An 18,883-nucleotide genomic window follows, 5' to 3' on the forward strand; every position below is an offset into this window, starting at 1 on the left:
TATCAAACAAAGCCATTTTGTTGGACCTGGGATCATGTTTTCTCTATGGCTGTGGATGGTGCTGACCCTTTTAACTTTGAAAATTGGACTGTTCCCCCAGGTACTTGGGCCAGGAAGTCAGATAAGCTCCATCAGTGACAAGACTTTTTATTTTGTTGGTTGCAGCTTTAAATGGAGCTCTTAGGATTATATTGTTATGATGGTTTTAAGTTTTGTATGCCATCCAGAGTCACTACTATAAATTAGATGGCTTTATAATTTGCTTAAATAAATACATAAATCAATTAATTTAGGAAAACACATACTCACTTTATTCAAAGCATGGCCAACATGTGGGTCTCCATTGGCATATGGTGGTCCATCATGAAGACAAAATTCTTGCTTTGTTTTCCTTTGTCTTTGCCAAGAATACAGTTCTGAAAAGCCACATTTCTAAAGAATACACTAGAATTATTATACTACATCTTACATAATAAATAATTTTTTAAACATGACAATATATTTAATCTACAAGTATGCTCTGCCAATGTATCTGTAAGTCTCTGAGTTAGAGTGTTCTACATTACAGTGCTCCAAATGTACCTGTGGTGATCAATTCTCAGGTTGCAAACTAACAGACATTAGATTGATCCAAGTAACAAGTAACCACAAAAGTAAGCAAGAAAAGTTCAATTTAAACAATTGTTCTTCTATCCTAAAAATTCTCCTTGTGAGTTGAGGAAACTATTTATTAGCCATTCTAGTCAAACAGGACTTTTACAGAATCACTTCATAAATTAAATACTGACCAATATAACCTGTATTATGCGGAACGGATGTCTGCATAATGACAACATGCACATTTAAACACAAGCAATATTGATGACATACACACTTGCATCAGTTTCATAGTACTCAAATTCGTGTGTAACTGTCGATCATTGTTTTAAAATAATTTTTTATCTCTTTTCATCAAATTTCCTTTTTAGAGATACCCAGAGAAAAAGACTTATCATTAAACTCATAAGTCTATAGTGCAGCTATATAATTACAGTGCTTTGGAAGGAAGGCTACTGCTAAGCTTGTAAGCCGCCCTGAGTCTTCGGAGAAGGGCGGGATATAAATGGAATTAAAAAAAATTGTTATGCATGTATTTAAGTATGAATAGAAGCTTCTTCTCACTGAATTGGGATACCACATCAGGTAGTATGGCAGTAACAAATTAAAAGTTTGCAGTATATTTTTCACTGTTCTCTAGTGAAGGTCTGAATTTTTGCAGCCCAGAATATGGCAACCCTAAAATTGGGCTTCAATTTGTGGCACAGGTTGGCCTTATATGTATTGTTAGATTTATAGCCTGCCTTTATTTTGTAGAGTTAAAGGCAGTGCACATGGTAACAGCTGCTTTTTATCCACCACCCCCCAAACCCTTTGAGGTGAGATGGGATTGAGATGAGAGAGTTTATAGCCCAAAGCTTTTCATGCCTAAGGGAGGATCAGCAAATCTCTAGTTCAGCACCCAGCTGCACTCAGCTAAACTTGATCTTACCGCCTTCCCCAACAGCTTTCCAATTATTTACCCAACAGGCTACGATATGGAGCGTGGTCTGAGAAAAGTCTAGGAAGGTGCAGAATCTAGTTAGGGAACCTTTTTCCTTCCTGCAGGGCCCGACTAAATTCTCAGATGGGTGTTTTTTAATGGCGTTTTTAAGGTAAATAACAGCAACGGGACGAGCTACCTAGGCACGGAGAGAAAGGCAAAGCCAGCGCATCCTTTCAGCGCATCCCTTGTTCCGGGTTGCAAACGTTTCCCCACAGATAAGCATACACTTGACCAGGGGTCTTCAAACTTGGCCCTTTTATGACTTGTGGACTTCAACTCCCAGAATTCCTCAGCCAGCGTGTCTGGCTGAGGAATTCTGGGAGTTGAAGTCCACAAGTCATAAAAGGGCCAAGTTTGAAGACCCCTGCACTTGACGAAAGGTGCACCTCTGGATTTTAATTCCAGATGTATCTAGGCAGCGACTTTCAGCACCTCCACCCCTGTTCCTTATTCTTCATCTACCTGCTGTATCTCCAATTCAGTTTCGGGTTGCAGCCGGCCAGGCAACTGGCTAGGGAATTCGCTTTGGGGCAATAAAATCGTTTCACGGTATTTGGAGTCCGGCTTCGCCTTTTGGCCCGCGCTGGGTCCTGCGGACACCGTCCCGCGGGCCCAACGTCCAACATGCTTGGGAAACCTAAGCAACGGCGGGGCCCGCAGCACCCACATCGCGGGCACTCGGTTCCACGGGCACGTCCGGAAACGCCGCGGCGAGCAACGAGGCAAAACGTCCTTCCCCGGTGCTTTTCCGGCTTCGATGGGATCCTCAGCGCCCCCTAGAGTTCGGTCCTCCTCCCTTCGTTATCTGGAGAACCCTTGCAAGTGTCGGCTCTGGCTGTGGGGTGCCCCGAACCCCAGCATCAGTTCAGCTTCGCAGCCCAAAATAGTGGCCCAACTACCTAAATGAGGCTTCACTGTGCATGACATAGGAACAGAGCCCCTTTGCACGTACGTGTAAAGTTTGTAAACGTTATTGGCCGCTTAAGAGAGCCGAGTTAATGGCAAGAAGGACCCGGTAGGTGGGGCGGAGAAAGAATAGGAAATCGGCACTGGGTAATCCTGGCGAGTGTTTTGTAAGAGTGGGGCTGCCTGAAACGGAGGTATGCTATTTTCATTTTTCTCTTGCCTTTTCGGATTATTTGCTAGATATTGGTCGCTAAAGATCTTGTGATAGTGAGAGAGGTGGGTGGCGAAATAAGGCTTTTCTTTCATTCCCGTCGTGGAAATGTCCTCGAATTAGGAAAAGGCATCCACAGTCGCGAAGAGAAGATAGGCAGGCTAGCTAGAACTATTCTAGTGGCGTGTTTAAGATCGTGTTATGTTCATCTGAGTGACTAGATATGGCACAGCTGCTTTTTTAAAAAAATATGTATCATAGTTACTGTAATGAATTAGAACTTAAAAAACAACGAACAGATATGAGCAAAGTGGAAAAATGCATTTTGGGGTCAATCCTACATGTATGACTGTTCAGAAAGTTTTCCATTCAGTAGGTGTTGTTTTAAATATTTTATGTTTTAGTTAAATTTTTACAATTTTAAAAAGTTCCTGTGTTAAACCAGGAGATTTGTCTTTGAAAGATGGGGTAAAATGTGCAAATCCTCACCAAGACTTTCACCAAAGGCGGACAGTTGTATTTCATAAACGATATTTTTGGTCCACTGAGATCAGTGAGTGCACTGATAAGATTCAATTGCATAATTGTTAAAAATAAAGTTGGCATTTCCTTTAATATGAGGTAGGGGAAAAAAACTCTTGCCAGCATCCTAAAATCAGCCTAATAGCTTTTATAAGCATCAGGTAAAACTTGGAACACAAGAATAAATATGTTCATGTGTGAGAGGCTCCTATCCATTTTATGTCATTGCTCAGCGCAGGTGTAGTTGTTTCAAAAATGATTCTTCAGTGCTCACCATATAGTTGTCATGATAAAAGAATATTGAAGCCAATGCAATACAAATTTCTTCAAAAGTGGGCAGGACTGGTGACAGGTCTAATAAGAACATGGGCTTGAAGTTCCACTGCTCAGAATGTTAAATTACCCTTTCTGGGTAGTTTATTAATTTTCTTTTAAAAGCTAAAGAAACATGCAGTTTGTAGGAGAAGGAGCAAACTAGATAGTTTATGTAAAGTAGCTACATAAAATTTACAAGGAAGTTGTGAATTGGAAAATATATTCTGCTTTAAACCAGAAAAGCTAGTTGATTTAACAAACTGAATGTAGTTTAAAGGTTGCTAGCTCTCAGATTACCTTCTCTGTTAACATGAGACGGAAGTTAGGATTTTTTTAAAATGTTGCATAATTCACAGTGGGGGAAGAGGATTACTTATGCGATAATTGTCAGTATTTATTAACTCCTTTGCATGTCCACAACTATTTAAGTTGCCAATTTGCTCTACTAACAGAATCTTGAGTTTTCTCAATGTTTGAGGAATAGACAAGGACATATGTAACAATGAAATTCAATATATACAGTTGCAAGAAAAAGTATGTGAACCCTTTGGGATTATGTGGTTTTTTGCATGAATTGACCATAAAATGCGCTCTAAACGTCATGTAAGTCACAACAATAGAAAAACACAGTTTGCTTAAAATAATACTACACAAACATTAGCTGTTGTCATGTTTTAATTGAACATAAGATGGAAACATTCACAGTGCAGGGTGGAAAAAGTATGTGAACCTTTGGACTTAATAACTGGTTGACCCTCCTTTGGCAGCAATAACCTCAACCAAACGTTTCCTGTAGTTGCAGATCAGACCTGCACAACGATCTGGAGTAATTTTGGACCACTCCTCTGCACAAAACTGTTTCAATGTAGCAATATTCTTGGGATGTCTGGTGTGAATCGCTCTCTTAAGGTCATGCCACAGCATTTCAATCTGGTTGAGGTCAGGACTCTGACTGGGCCACTCCAGAAGGCGTATTCTGTTCTGTTGAAGCCATTGTTTCATTGAATTACTTGTATGCTTTGGGTCATTGTCCTGTTGCATCACCCATCCTCTGCAGAGCTTCAGTTGGCGGACAGATGGTCGTACATTTTCCTGCAAAATGTCCTGATAAACTCTGAAATTCATTTTCCCATCAATGACAACAGTCCGTCCAGGCCCTGAGGCAGCAAAGCAGCCCCAAACCATGATGCTCCCTCCACCATGTTTTATAGTGGGGATGAGGTTTTGATGTTGGTGTGCTGTGCCATTTTTTTTTCCACACATAGTGTTGTGTGTTTTTCCGAAACAACTCAATTTTGGTTTCATCTGTCCACGTTTGAAGTTTGCAAAAGAGCACCTGGATGTTCCACAGCACTACTGGCAAAATATACTGTGGACAATACATGAACCAGAACCTCCCAATCTTCAAAGGAACTCAAAAGGGAGTCAGATTGGAAATATAGTACAGGATTACTTCTGATCCTCTCCATCATCATGGGGCTGTCAGGATATGAAGGGAACCTGGCCTTCATAAACAGTAGACAGTTTATATTTCCAATTTTATAATGTGAGAAGAAGGTTGACAACAAATCTGCATATGCATCTTCTTTGGAGTTGCAGTTTCAAACTATGATTATTACCGTATTTTCCGGCGTATAAGACGACCCCCTACTTTTAAGAAGTTTTTCAAGGTTTTTTGTCTTATACGCCGGAAAATACTTACATGCCCTGCCCTCCCTGTCCGTCGCAGAGGAGGCGAAGGCCCGACTGGCCCCGCCGGCCCTCCTGCTGCTCCCGCGTTTCTGCCGGCCCCCAAGGCGCAGCATTTCCCGGGCGGCAGGCAGCGCCGGAGGGCAGCCGCCACCCTCCTGCTCCCCCCCCAGGCCTTGAACTTCTCCCATTCGGCGCAGGGCGGGGCAGCTCCGCCCGCAGCCTCTTTTTCATGTGCCGCTTCCCTCTCACCGTCCGCCGAGGCGCGCTCGGCCTGGGCTCCCGGTCCCTCTTCCCGGCCGGCTTCCCGCCCTGCCCCTCATGGAGCTGGACTGGGTGTGCAGCCTCTTGGTGTGGCTGCTTTTCCTGGGCAGCCTGGCGGTGCGGCTCTTGCGCTCGGACCTGTTGCTGAGCCGGTGGCTTCTGCTGCGCGTGGGGCTGCTGGCCATCCTGCAGGCGCTGGGCCGTCCTGCCGCTGCCCCTCAGCGCCGTGCTCACGGCGGCTGCCTGCTGGCTCGTCTCGGCCAGCACCGCCTGGCGGAAGCGCAGCATCAGACAGGAGCAGGACTTCCCTGACGCCTCCCGTCCGACGCTCTTCCCTCTTGAGGCAGCTGCTGCCTCAAGAGGGAAGAGCGTCGGACAGGAGCCGGCTCTTCCCTCTTGAGGCAGCAGCAGCCTCAAGAGGGAAGAGCGTCGGACGGGAGCCGGCAGGGAAGTCCTGCACATGCGCGCGCACGCAGGACTTCCCTGCCGGCTCCACGCTCTTCCCTCTTGAGGCAGCTGCTGCCTCAACAGGGAAGAGCGAGCCGGCTCTTCCCTCTTGAGGCAGCAGCTGCCTCAAGAGGGAAGAGCATCGGACGGGAGCTGGCAGGGAAGTCCTGCACACGCGTGCGCACGCAGGACTTCCCTGTCGGCTCCACGCTCTTCCCTCTTGAGGCAGCTGCTGCCTCAAGAGGGAAGAGCGAGCCGGCAGGGAAGTCCTGCGTGGGCACGTGTGTGCAGGACTTCCCTGCCGGCTCCCGTCTGACGCTCTTCCCTCTTGAGGCAGCTGCTGCCTCAAGAGGGAAGAGCGAGCCGGCAGGGCAGTCCTGCACACACGCGCACTCCCCAGCTGCTAAGGAGCAGCCGGGGAGTGCGCGCGTGCGCAGGACTGCCCTGCTGGCTCCCGCCAGATGCCACCCACTGATTTTCCGGCGTATAAGACGACTGGGCATATAAGACGACCCCCCAACTTTTGAGGTGATTTTCATGGGTTAAAAAGTCGTCTTATACGCCGGAAAATACGGTAGTTGTAATTAAAAGCATATATAAGAGGAGGCAAATAAGAATATGGACAGATGCACTGTAACCTGTATAAGCTTGTTATTCTTTGAGGTTCCTTAAAATGCTGAGTTCATATAGCACATAAAACCATAATATGATTTGTTTGAGTTAGTGTATCTAGCCAATTGTAGCTTATTCAAATAAGTTTGGGTAAGCAAATCATGACTCAGTGAAATACTGTATATAGATCCAATCTGTATTGCTTTACTGCATACCTCACTTACTGACCAATCATTCAGTGATTATTCAAAAGCTACAACAGTGCTGGAAAAAATTATGACAATTTGCAACTGTTTATGATTTTTGCAGCATCTCTTAGTCATGTGGTCACCATTACAGTCAGTATGCGTTTTCCAGTGTGAGGACCAGTCATAAAGAACTTTTGGTTCAGTGTCATAGTAACTTTGAACAATCTTAAATGAATGATCATAAAAGGAGGACCTTGATTATTAGAGATATAAATCATTAATATAGAGATCCTCACTCACACTGTAGATTTAAAATGCACATGTGACATCTGTAAATTGTAGAATTTCTTTCAAATAACTGACTGTGCTGAATCTTCTTTCTTCTAATCTGTTTGCTATCATTTCTAAAAGATGTTGTTAGTTGCGAAGTCGTGTCCGACCCATCGCGACCCTATGGACAATGTTCCTCCAGGCCTTCCTATCCTCTACCATTCTAAAAGATACTTTAGTGGAAAGCAATGCCAATAAAAACTAGTTTCAGATTTGCTATCCAATATATCAGATTTGACTCCCGGTCTTGGACAAGGACTTGAATAAAACTTCTGTCAGTGTCCTCTAATTGTTCCTATTGGACTGGCTACTTTACATCTGCTCCTGTTTACTTATATCTTACTACAGACTTTAACAGTTGAAGTGGAAAACTGAAGGTCTGAAATGTCTTCTAGAAGCCCTCGGGATTTTCACAATTTTGCTTTGTCTTGCTTTGGGGTAGCAGCTTGGTAGTTCCTGCTGCCACCATCTATCTTCCAGAGGTGTCTTATGTGACATCCACTCTGTATCCCAGCTGTGTATGAGATAAGAGAGTTTATAAGCTGTGCTACTTTTCTGACAATGAAAAATAGAAATGCAAAAAGGAAAAGTACATTTGCCATGTACTGAAGACATGTGTGACTAGATGATTTGGCCCTTGCCTCTTTGGGAAATAGAACAATCTCACTGGGGATCAAAATCACACTTCCTTTAAAAAGAAAAGCTAAGTTGCAAAAACCCCCCCACATTTTGTCTTTACAGTTTTGATATAAACATTTATTGGTGATAAGGTAAATTATATAGCTGACCAGCTTAGTTACAGAAGAAAATCCAGCAGAAAATAGAAAGCTTCATGCAGATCATCAGGTAATACTGGTCTGCTCCAAATGAACACTTTCAGTCAGTATCACAAAAGAGATCCTGCAAAAAGATTCCAAGTTATTATTACAGAGCATTGGCAGCAAGTAAAAACATTCAATCTGAAGAATGGATATAGGCTGGGGTTTAAACTTCCAATTCTGTTTAGTGATGCAATAGTTAGAATGCAGTATTGCAGGCTAACTCTGCTGACTGCCAGCGGTTCAATCCTGATCAGCTTAAGTTTGACTCAGCCTTCCATTCCTCCAAGGTTGGTAAAATGAGGACCCAGATTATTGAGGACAATACGCTGACATTTGCAAAATGCTCTGAGAGTGCTACAAAATAGTATGGAACGATATATGAATATAAATGTTATTGCTATTGCTATATTTTATATAGAGGTGACATAATTACCTTAATTACCTTAAAGCAGGTTTTAAAATCCTAACACAAATTCTTGTGAGACGTTAACACTTCAGAAATAGTGCTATTTGAAGCATCTATTTCTCTGCTTCACTTTTCTGAAATTCCCAGCTTCTCAGAAACTCCAAATCTCAGAAAACTCCAACCTTGCTCTAGCAAATTTGGCAGTTTTGCCCTTTGCCTTGAAAAATCAGATCTCTCTTTTTTCATCATCCTTTCTGTATGTGACAGAGGAAATCACCTTATGAAGATGTGTATTGAGATCGTCCCTCCAAGGTAGACCATCTTAAGAAACCTTGATAGCAACTCTTCCTCTTGTTGTTCATGGCCACTGTCTGTGTCCTCTGCATTTGGAAATGTCTGTGCCAGCTGTTTGAAGCTATTAAATTCCTAACAGGATTCTTTTAGAAAGAAGGAGATATAATTAAAAGATTTATAATAACTATATATTTTGACTTCAAAATTATTCTTCAATCTTTTACAGTGTAAATTAGATTCCTTTCATAAGAAAATTGTGTTACTTACAAGATTGCTTTTGTTTTCTGTTGTTCTTTTTCTACCTAGTAATCATGGCTTCTAATCCAAGTGTATTGATGCGTCTTGTGGCCTCAGCATATTCCGTGGCTAATAAAGCAGGAACAATTGTCAGAGAAGTTATGTCTGGAGGAAAACTAGACATAGTGGAGAAGGTAAATGATCAATAGAATCTTATGTGTTTGTAGTTGGACCTTATATATCCAAATAAAGAAGTGGATGATGCTGGTATAATATGAACAATTTTTTTTGCATCTCTACTCAAAAGTAAAGATTGTTGTATTAATAAAGGTGTTTAGCATTATAACCTCATTTATTTTAGATATAATATATAATTTGGTGAGGCAATTTACCTGCAACTAAACCATCCTTCTGGATCCACTCTTTGAAGCAGTGATTACTCAAAGTGCCAGTGGAACTTATTCTTTGCGTGCCCAGACAACAGCTGTTGGAATAGCCATTAAAAAGGCTCATCAAATATTTTACAATTCTATCATCAATATTAGTCATTTGGACAAACATGTCATTTGCTGACATGTAGTTATATATAAAGTTATATAGCTGTTGAAATAACCTATAATGTGTCTATGATTTTTTCTGCCTGTTTGCCCAGTTTCTTGCTTTAAATATTCTTGATGACAGGGGACAAAAAAGACTAAACTTCTTGCTTTCCAAGGATGTTAAAGTATTTCAGATATTTAACAACTTAGATTAGAGCTGGGAAATGTGTGGATCTCCAGTTATTGGAGTATAATTCCAGCAGCCCTAGTTAGCCTGGCTACTACTGAAAGATACTGAAAGTCATGCAGAAATATCTAGAGGACCACAGTTTTCTCACACAGCACTGAAAAAGAAAAGATAATTGATCCATATTTATTATATTTTATTCATTTTGCTCAAGGCTTGTTTCCCACACCCTTACCTTTATCCTTACAATGCCTGGGAAGATACTGGCTCACTTAATGGTATCCAGTTAGAATCAAAATAAGGACTTCCATCTTTGGTCTCTTCAGCCACATTCCAACATTCTAATGATTATATATTATATAATATTAGATATAATATACATATATTGTATATGTATAAAATGTATACTATATTCTATATAGTATAATCTTTAAAGAGATGATGACATCCATACAGTATGTTCAAATACCTTCAATAAATATGATTTTATATAAAATCATACAATTACTCAGTTTTTAAAAATGGTATTTGCCAGGGCTTTTTTTGTCATAGAACACTCACAACGGAGTTCCAGCACCTTTTTGGATGGAACCTTGTAAGGTAGGCAAGGCGGGTTGTATGACATGTGTGAGTTCCGGCACCTTTTTCTTTTACAAAAAAAGCACTGGAATTTGCAAATAAGATCAGTACATACTAGTGAACTAGGCATATATAGTAGTATTGCTCAAGGCAAATATTTTTCTGAAGAAGAGTATCTTAAAATATTTACCTGCTGGTACATCATAGTAAGATGATACATACACTTGAAAACTTACACAACCCCTAGGATTTTCTCAAATAGATTTTGCAAAAAGCACCTCCAGTAATTTCAGATCTTCCTAATGATGACATAATTTGATTTGGCTACGTTGTTATTTTGACTATAAATTGATTAGGTTTCTTTTTTAATAGTGTGGAGCTAATGACCTGCAGACTAAAGCTGATCGATTGGTACAGATGAGTATTTGTTCGTCCTTGCTTCTGAAGTTTCCTAAGATGACAATCATAGGTGAAGAGGTGAGGAGTCAGGATGCTCTTTTGTACTTCTTTGATTTGATACACTACCTTTATCCTTTTTTAAAAAAAAACCACCACCAACCAATGTGATATATACCGTTGATAATCTTCATCCTAGTCACTCTACGATTTTTCTTCTATCTATATGATCATGACTCTGCTGCTTTGTGCATTTGTGTGTAACTTGCATTCAAATACTGTAATAAGAACTCTTAACTACTATTATGAAGGTTATAATACTAGAACAGATATGACAACAGCAGCTATATATAATATTGTTTACTTAGAAATTAAAAAAGCTTCAACTATCTTGGAATTCATTTGTTTGTTTATTAATTCAAACATTCGTATAACTGTCAATCTCACAGCAGTTACTCTGGGTGGTATGCAAAAATTAAAACCACTGTAAAAATATATGGATAATCCTCAATTAATGATAGTAGTTGGGACTGGAATTTCCATTGCTAAGTGGTATAGTTGTAAAGTCATGAGATTGCATTGCTTAGCAATGGCAGTCCTGGCACTTCCTGGTTTCCACTATTAAACAAATCCTATGCTGTTGTTAAGTGAGGATGTCATGTGGTTGCCATTTGTAATCTCCTACCAGTTTTCTGATTGACTTAGCTTGTAGAACCCAATAAAGGTCACACAGTCATCATATGATTGTGTGATGCTGTAATTGTGAGCCAGGTGCCAAATACCCTGATCACAACTATATGACTGCAGGGATGCTGCAATGGCCATAACATCAAGAACTAGTAGTAAGTACCACTCATTCAGTGCCATCCCAAGTTCAAATAGTCCTTGAATAAGTAGTCATTAAATGATGATAATTGTAAACTGATTTCTTAATAGGTCTTCAGCAGAGTCCTTGATCTCAAATGGCTCATGCATTTAAATATTTAAAGCTTTTATTTGGTGACATCTGAACTTGGGGGTCCTACCTTACAAGTTTCATCTTTCTTAGTTTGATGTATAGTCTGCATGCTTTTAACATTTTAACATGAAATTTGTAAGCATTTAGCATTGTTGAAATTTGTCTTGCCTCCATTTTATTTTTCATTACAAATGCTTGCATGTGTGCATTTAATAAAGCACATTAGTTATATTGCATTTTCAACTGTAGTAGTAAGACTATTTTTGCAATTTACATCTTGGGTTAACACTGTTTTGCAATCATTGCAACCAAATTGTAATCAGTTGTAACCAATTTTGCAGGTAATGTTACAGACCCATCTATACTATCTATTGCATAGACCTTTGCTGGTAATTTTAGGCATACTGCAGCACTAAAAAGTCCAGCTTTCAAAAATTTCTCTTTCATTAAAATTATCTAAACTTGCCTCTATTTGGCTAATATAAATGAATAAGGATTTTTGGCTTTAATTGCATATACTTTTTTAAAAAACAAAAACAACAGGATCTTCCCTGTGAAGAAGTCTGTGAAGACTTACTTGAGAAAAGCCAATGTGAGGAGATACTGAAGCAAACCTGTCCACCACAGTATACTGCTATCAAAGAGGAAGAGGTATTTAAAAGGCTTTGTTTAATATAATCCCTGATTTATTTTCCAGACAATTAACAATTACAGGATGAGAAATAGTAATAACTATGGGGTGGAATGAATTGTGGTTTGAGAAGTGATTGACTATGAATCCACTGCAACTGGGCAGCCATTGCGGCCTAGCAATGATTTACTCTCTACACTTTCCCCTTCTGAAACTTTCTGCTTTTCTTTTTATTTCCTTCAAGCTTGTTGTATGGGTCGATCCTCTGGATGGAACAAAAGAATATACCGAAGGTTTGTCCTTTTGTGTGTGTGTGCGTGCGTGCGTTTGTATTTAGTAAACATTTTCATTTATACTTAATGACAAAACCATCCACAATTGTCTGGCTTCTAGATTAATATCTATCATTTATGTGTGACCATAAAATATGTAGAAGTCACGGTCACCCTTTAGAAGTTTGGTAATACAATAGAAACTGTGCAATGAGAATAGATAACTGAATGATTCATTTTTCATTATTGACTGAGGCCCAGTTTTTCCTTAGCAGTGCATTTACACTATAAATTTATGTGGATGTATTTTTGTGCTGGAAGCTACCAGCTAAAACAGTAACCGCCATATTTTACCTGTTTTAATTATTATATTTTTGTAAGGAATCAAGGATATCTATGTGGTTCTCTTTCCTCTCTAATACTAAGCTGAAAATTATGTACCATAAAACAAGCCCAGAACTTTTGTTTTATGTAGCCTTATGGCTGCAAGGACATAATTCTTGCCATGATGGCTAGCATATTTTAACATTGCATTTAAAAGGTTTTTGAGTTCTAATAGAAAGTTCATCCAATTGGTTATTCCAGGGGTAGAGAGTTGGAAGTGGATGTCTAGTTACTTAAAATCCTTAACCTGATCAATTGGTCTTTTGTTAATTTCTTATGTAACAATGAACTTAAAAGCCCTTTGAGAGCCAGTTTGGTGTATAGGTAGTTCTTGATTTATCATTGCAATTGGGACCGGAATATCAGTCACTGAGCAAAGCAGTTGTTAAGTGAGATTTCCACATGACTGCTTCACTCAATAATGGGGAAGCACCCCTTCCCAATACTCCTGGTTCTAGTTGTTAAGCAATCTTGGATTGAGGCCCATAAAAAATACTCCAGCTGTTTTGAAGTCTTAAGAGTTCCAGTCAGCATAGCCAGTCGTAAGGGATACTGAAAATAGTGATTCAGGAATCTCTGGATGATTATAGATTTCAGTACTTACATTATTGAAACAGGCACAAATCAGCCCCCCCATTTCTAATTGCTATTTGCATTACCTGTTTGTTTTTTGAGGTATATGGGGATCTAGAAAACTGAAAAAACATCACAAAGATACTTGCAAATTACTTCTTGATCTAACAATAGATACATCTGGGATTGTATCATGGTCACTGTCTACAGAATTGATGCCTTTGGCAATTTTGCTTGATTAGAAATCACGAAATGTTCTATGGATTTGATCCCAGAGAGTAGTGAAGTGGAAGATACCGTGTTAAAGCAAGGCAGGTGTGGGTTCTGCTTTATTGTTTAATGAAATGGAAGAAAAATGACCTTGAGTTATAAATGGCAGTAGTAAAATGCAGCAAGTTTCTGTACTATAATGTGCAAAACTTTAATTGGGTCTTGTTTTAGTTCTGGCTTTGTTTATTGACTTATGTTTTGCATATTGTGTAAATTGTAAATTGTGGCTTGTTTAACAAATATAGATAAGCAACTTAGTGTATGAACATGATCAAGTATAAACAATTACTCAAATTATAGACTACCATGTAAGTCAAGTATCAAAAGTTAGAAGAAACTTGAATCATTTCCCAGTGACAGATGTTTATTATCTTTCAGGACTTCTTGACCATGTAACAGTTCTTATTGGTATTGCTTACCAAGGAAAAGCGATTGCAGGGGTTATTAATCAACCATATTACAACTATGAGGTAGGAAATGCTTTAATTTCCAAAACCTTTTTCTCCATCTAATTTAAACAGTTAATGTTCTTCTATTTAATTGCTTATCACTTCTAATTAGCTAGAATAAGTGGGTTCACTGACTTGTTACTTAGAAGTTACTTTCTTTTTCTATCTAAAGGGTCCTAATTAAAAGTATGTTCACTCATGGCATATTTTGGACTAGCATAAATCCAAATTTAAGACTGCATGTACTGTGGGAGCTGAGCCCAAGGGATGGGTCAGTCTCGAGTCCCTTCACAACGGCAAGAGATCCAAGTCCAGTCAGCCTTGAATTGGCAGCTCTTATCTGCTGCCAATTTACTTTGACTATTAGTAGTTCAGATTCTTGTAGAGAACATTGGCTTACAATAAACCTATATTCATTTGAACTGTATGGATTCCTGATTTCCTGTGATTGACATATACTATATTTTTGGTATTCAGCACAATAATCCTTTCATATTCTCATTGGTTTCAACAAAGGAATCAGGAAAAAAAATTTCCTGTCTTGTATAGCTGCAAAAATTAACAACTCATTTTCCTATACAAAATTATAGTATGTATTGAATTTTGTTAAGGTGAGGTCTGAATTCAGTAAACATTCTGAAAATTTTGCAGAAATATACTGAAAATATACTGAATAACAAAAAGGATCTCTCATGAATGAAGGCAAATATATGCGTCCCAGGACAAACAGGCAGGATCAAATCTGAGTCTCATACATTCTGAGTCCAAAGGCTTGGAAGAATAAACCTCTGGTCCTGGTGACCAATTGGTTCCTGTATAGATGAAGTTCTTCAGTTAGATAATTAAGGCAGACTAAAGTTGCAAACCTCTACCTACTTGCATAACAGTAAGTCTTATTCTTTCAGCAGCAGAATTATAGTATTTATCTGAAAGAAAGAAATGTATCTTTGCAAATAGCATATATTTAAATGGTTCATATTAAACCTGCTGATAATGCAATAATGTAATGGAACAGATTAGTTTTGTCTAACCTTCCTGGAGAAGGGAATATGCTAAATTTAGGATCATTATTCTTTTACAGAAATACAGTACGCCCAACTATTATATATACTAATTCCTTTTGTTTACTTTTCAAAATAAGACTAGAATATTCAAATCTTTCTTGCAGGCAGGTGCAGATGCGGTTCTAGGCAGGACAATATGGGGAATCCTTGGTTTGGGCGCCTTTGGGTTTCAGCTGAAAGAGGTACCAGCTGGGCAGCACATCATTACCACCACAAGGTCACACAGCAGCAAGATGGTAAATGACTGCATTAGCGCAATGAAGCCTGATAGTGTGGTGAGAGTTGGAGGTGCTGGTAATAAGGTATGGACACCTCTAAATTTTAATGCCATGATAATAGGGTTAATTTTTTAAAAGTTCAAAGACGAGACATTCATTTTTATAATAGTGCCACAAAGTTTTCCAATAAATGATATACATCTTTCAATTTGATTTTAACCACATTGTATGGATGGGGCATAAGAATTGTGAAAATAATGTTAATTGTTTTGGCCTCTTTGGGATTTTATTTATTTGTATGTCATATTTATGTTGCAACCTTCAAGGTGGTGGAGATTCTTAAGAGTGACTTAGAAATGGATCAATACTTTTTTTTAGAGAGAATGTCCTCACCTCTCATCAAGAATGTTGTTTTTCTCATAAGCCATAACCTAATTAAAATGTTAATGGTAAATTTTGCCATTTGAATCATAATACCTTTATCATCTGAAAAATTTGTATAATTATATGTATAGAGAAAGTGCTTGTTATGTATATATAAGAGCAATGGGAAAAAAAGCCATAGAAAGTAATCAAGAACTAAAACATTGATCTGTTTGTGACCTCATTCCTTATCTTTAAAAACATTGTATGTGTGCATATTAAATGACTGAGGTTTTATATTTGTGTCAGATCATTCAACTTGTCGAAGGCAAAGCTTCTGCATATGTATTTGCCAGTCCTGGGTGCAAGAAATGGGATACATGTGCACCAGAGGCTATTTTGCATGCAGTTGGAGGTGAGTTAATAAATATATGGGAGAAATAGAAACAAGGAGATTTATAAACACCTCTCTTTGTAAAGAGCTACAACTAAGAGGCCCACGATGCTAACTTAAAACCTAGTATTTTTAAAATATGTTTATATTTTTTCCAATGAAGCATACAGATGTATTTGGCTTAATATATGTTATTTCCTAGCTGATGATCTTCTCTGCTACATTTCTTTCTGTAGCTGAACAAAAGCTTAACAATGATTGTTCTTTTGGATTTTAACCTTTAATTATGTGATATAATTATAGTGATAGTGATCATGTGATAGTGATATTTTTTGTATGTATGTAGCACAGATTTAAATTAAGTTTTCTTTTATTCATATTTATTTATCTGTTGATATTGACAGATATGAATAAAAGAAAAAGCAATTTCTTATTTTTTCAAATATAAACAAATAAGCAAGAAAACAAAATTTGGTGATTATGCTATTATAGAATGCTTGGGCTCTGCAACCTGGGAAAACTGGAAGTAAGTGCTTCAGAACCCAAAAGAACATAAAAACCTGGTCTTATCTTTTAAAGTAGGCTATTATCCTTAGGCTTCTAGGAAAGTCTGACAAAAGTAGTAGCTGCTTTAAGAATCCTATTAAGAGTTAATGTCTTAAAGTATGTATGCTTTAAAGAAAATGGAGAAATGCTGCTCTAATCATGAGATGTCCTAAGTACTGCTTCAAAATAATTTTCTGAGTAAGCATAACCTTACAGTGCACTCAGATAACTATTAGTTCTCCAGCTAATCCACTATTGATTTTCTTTATGAGATGGGGAATTGGGGCCTGATGTGTGTAGAAAAGATCTATCTTTAAACCATTTTTAAAGTCAGGAGAATTATACTAATCTTTTGACAATTTTGTATATTAAAGCACATTGATTATACTAAAACATGGGTCGGCAACCCGCGGCTCTGGAGCCCAGTCGCCCGGTGCGCGCGCACCTCTCTCGTACCTCCGCCCGAACACCCGTTTGGAGACCTGCTGGTGTTCGGGCAGAGGTGTGGTTTGGAGACCGGCACCAGCAGGTCTCCAAACCGCTGTTCGGGCGGAGCTGCGCGTGCACCTCTCCAAACCTTTGGAGAGGTGTGCGCACAGCTCTGCCAGAACACCCGTGTCGAGACCTGCTGGTGTTCGGGCGGAGGTCGGGCGGCAGTTTGGAGGTCTCGGGGGTGGCTCCGGCGAAGCCCGGGCTGAAGGCAGCGCCACAACCCAGTGCCCGTCACCACGGAGACCCATCGCCGCTGGTGTGCAGGTGCGTCCACATAAAAAAAGGTGGAACCGTGCGCGTGTATCCACGCGCATGCATCCATGCATGTGCATGCGCAAAACCAATGTTTTGCGCGTGCGCAAAACATTTTGTTTTATGCACATGCACGTGCGTGGATGCACGCGCGCGGCTCCCACTTTTTTATGTTTGATGGAACCGATTCCCAGTGGCTCTTTTGCTTTTTCAGGTTGCCGACCCCTGTACTAAAACATAAGGAAAAAAATCAAATTTAGCCAACTGTAATTTGGAATAGGAAAATTCAGTTTTGTGAACTACTTTTATTTGTCCTTTTGTAGAAATACAGATACCATGTCTAAATTCAAATAGTCTTTTTCTTTCTTCACAGGCAAACTTACTGATATCCATGGGAACTTTTTTCATTATAATAAAGAGGTCAAACACATGAATTCAGGAGGAGTCCTTGCTACTTTAAAAAATCATGACTACTATGCCAGTCGAGTTCCTGAAGCAGTCAAAGAAGCCCTTGTGCCCTAAAAATGCAGAGGATTGTGCATTCCATTTGGCTGGAAATAAATTCTTAGCTGAAATAAATTGTGATTTTTGATAGGCCATTTCCAATTATCTTTACTTAGAGATTTATTGCTTGCTTGACTTAATATACATTCTGGTAAATCTGAAATTTTATTTTTCAGTTGGAATATTAGTGACTTCAGTAAATTTGTCCAAGTTGCTTATTAATATTATATGTTCACCTATCCAATTATCAAATCCTTATTCAATCTTTCTTGATTTGAAGACAAAAAAAAATAAGTGAACCACAGTTACTTCAAATGCCTTTTGTATGTAAGACTCATTCATGCATACTTCACTTGAAGGGATCATTTTGTCTAGCTATTTCTATAAATATACGTGGATGCATGGGATGTGTCTGTTCTGTGCCTAATTCCCCCCTCCTCCAGTTTCAGATGCTTGTATAGAGATATGGAAATATACCTGTTTTAGCTTTTATATGCTGAAGAATACAGTCTTGAAATAAAATTATAATTTTTGTTGATACATTTGTGAAGTTTTTATTTGTGGGCTTGGCTCGCTTTGACCTCAGTTAAAAGGGTTCTTTTCCTGGTTTATGCCTGTATGTCTGACTGGTAGCTCTGAACCTGAAAACTAGCAGTTTGAATTAGTGGTCCTTCCTCTGCATTGCATCTGAAACAGGTGCAGCTCTCCAAAGCAGCTGGCGCCGGACAAAGGTCTGGCAGTTGGTCCCTTTTCGTGAGTTACGTTTCTGAAGACCAAAAGCTTTCCAATTTTTGCCAAGCTCAATAGAAGCAAGCCTGGGCTTCATTCTGTTGGGTCTAATTAAGGGCTAAGGCCTGGAGCAGGGGTCTTCAAACTTGGCCCTTTTATGACTTGTGGACTTCAACTCCCAGAATTCCTCAGCCAGCTTTGCTGGCTGAGGAATTCTGGGAGTTGAAGTCCACAAGTCATAAAAGGGCCAAGTTTGAAG

The 18,883-nt window shown here is 39.2% G+C and overlaps 2 protein-coding genes across 4 annotated transcripts in view; one reads left to right on the forward strand and one right to left on the reverse strand.

Annotated features, from left to right (window-relative positions):
* The window catches only part of IARS2 (isoleucyl-tRNA synthetase 2, mitochondrial), a 46,246-nt gene extending 43,965 nt beyond the window's left edge, over positions 1-2,281 (reverse strand). For all 3 annotated transcript variants that reach the window (XR_014490976.1, XM_083350674.1, XM_083350673.1), the window contains exons 1-2: positions 2,045-2,281; positions 310-432 (exon numbers count right to left, since the gene is read on the reverse strand). Coding sequence is in view for 2 of the 3 variants with exons in the window: in XM_083350674.1 (XP_083206800.1) it covers positions 310-432; positions 2,045-2,251 (330 nt within the window). In the remaining variant the exon portion in view is untranslated. The remainder of the gene's footprint in view (positions 1-309; positions 433-2,044) is intronic.
* A 130-nt stretch (positions 2,282-2,411) lies between these two features.
* Positions 2,412-18,403, forward strand: BPNT1 (3'(2'), 5'-bisphosphate nucleotidase 1). Its single transcript, XM_083379901.1, has 9 exons — positions 2,412-2,682; positions 8,894-9,018; positions 10,502-10,606; positions 12,027-12,134; positions 12,359-12,407; positions 13,992-14,083; positions 15,231-15,428; positions 16,017-16,122; positions 17,765-18,403. Exons 2-9 carry the CDS (start codon positions 8,899-8,901, stop codon positions 17,911-17,913), a joined length of 927 nt encoding a protein of 308 aa, XP_083236027.1. The 5' UTR covers positions 2,412-2,682; positions 8,894-8,898; the 3' UTR covers positions 17,914-18,403.
* Positions 18,404-18,883: the final 480 nt, after the last annotated feature.

This window comes from Vipera ursinii (genome assembly GCF_947247035.1).
Source record: "Vipera ursinii genome assembly, chromosome: 1".
NCBI lineage: Eukaryota > Metazoa > Chordata > Lepidosauria > Squamata > Viperidae > Vipera > Vipera ursinii.

Excerpts from the sequence above, each read along its gene's own strand:
- BPNT1 (XM_083379901.1), top strand. The coding sequence starts at position 8,899 with ATGGCTTCTAATCCAAGTGTATTGATGCGTCTTGTGGCCTCAGCATAT. Across the intron at positions 10,607-12,026 it reads TGACAATCATAGGTGAAGAG|GATCTTCCCTGTGAAGAAGT; the intron begins GTGAGGAGTCAG and ends CAAAAACAACAG. Across the intron at positions 12,408-13,991 it reads AACAAAAGAATATACCGAAG|GACTTCTTGACCATGTAACA; the intron begins GTTTGTCCTTTT and ends ATTATCTTTCAG.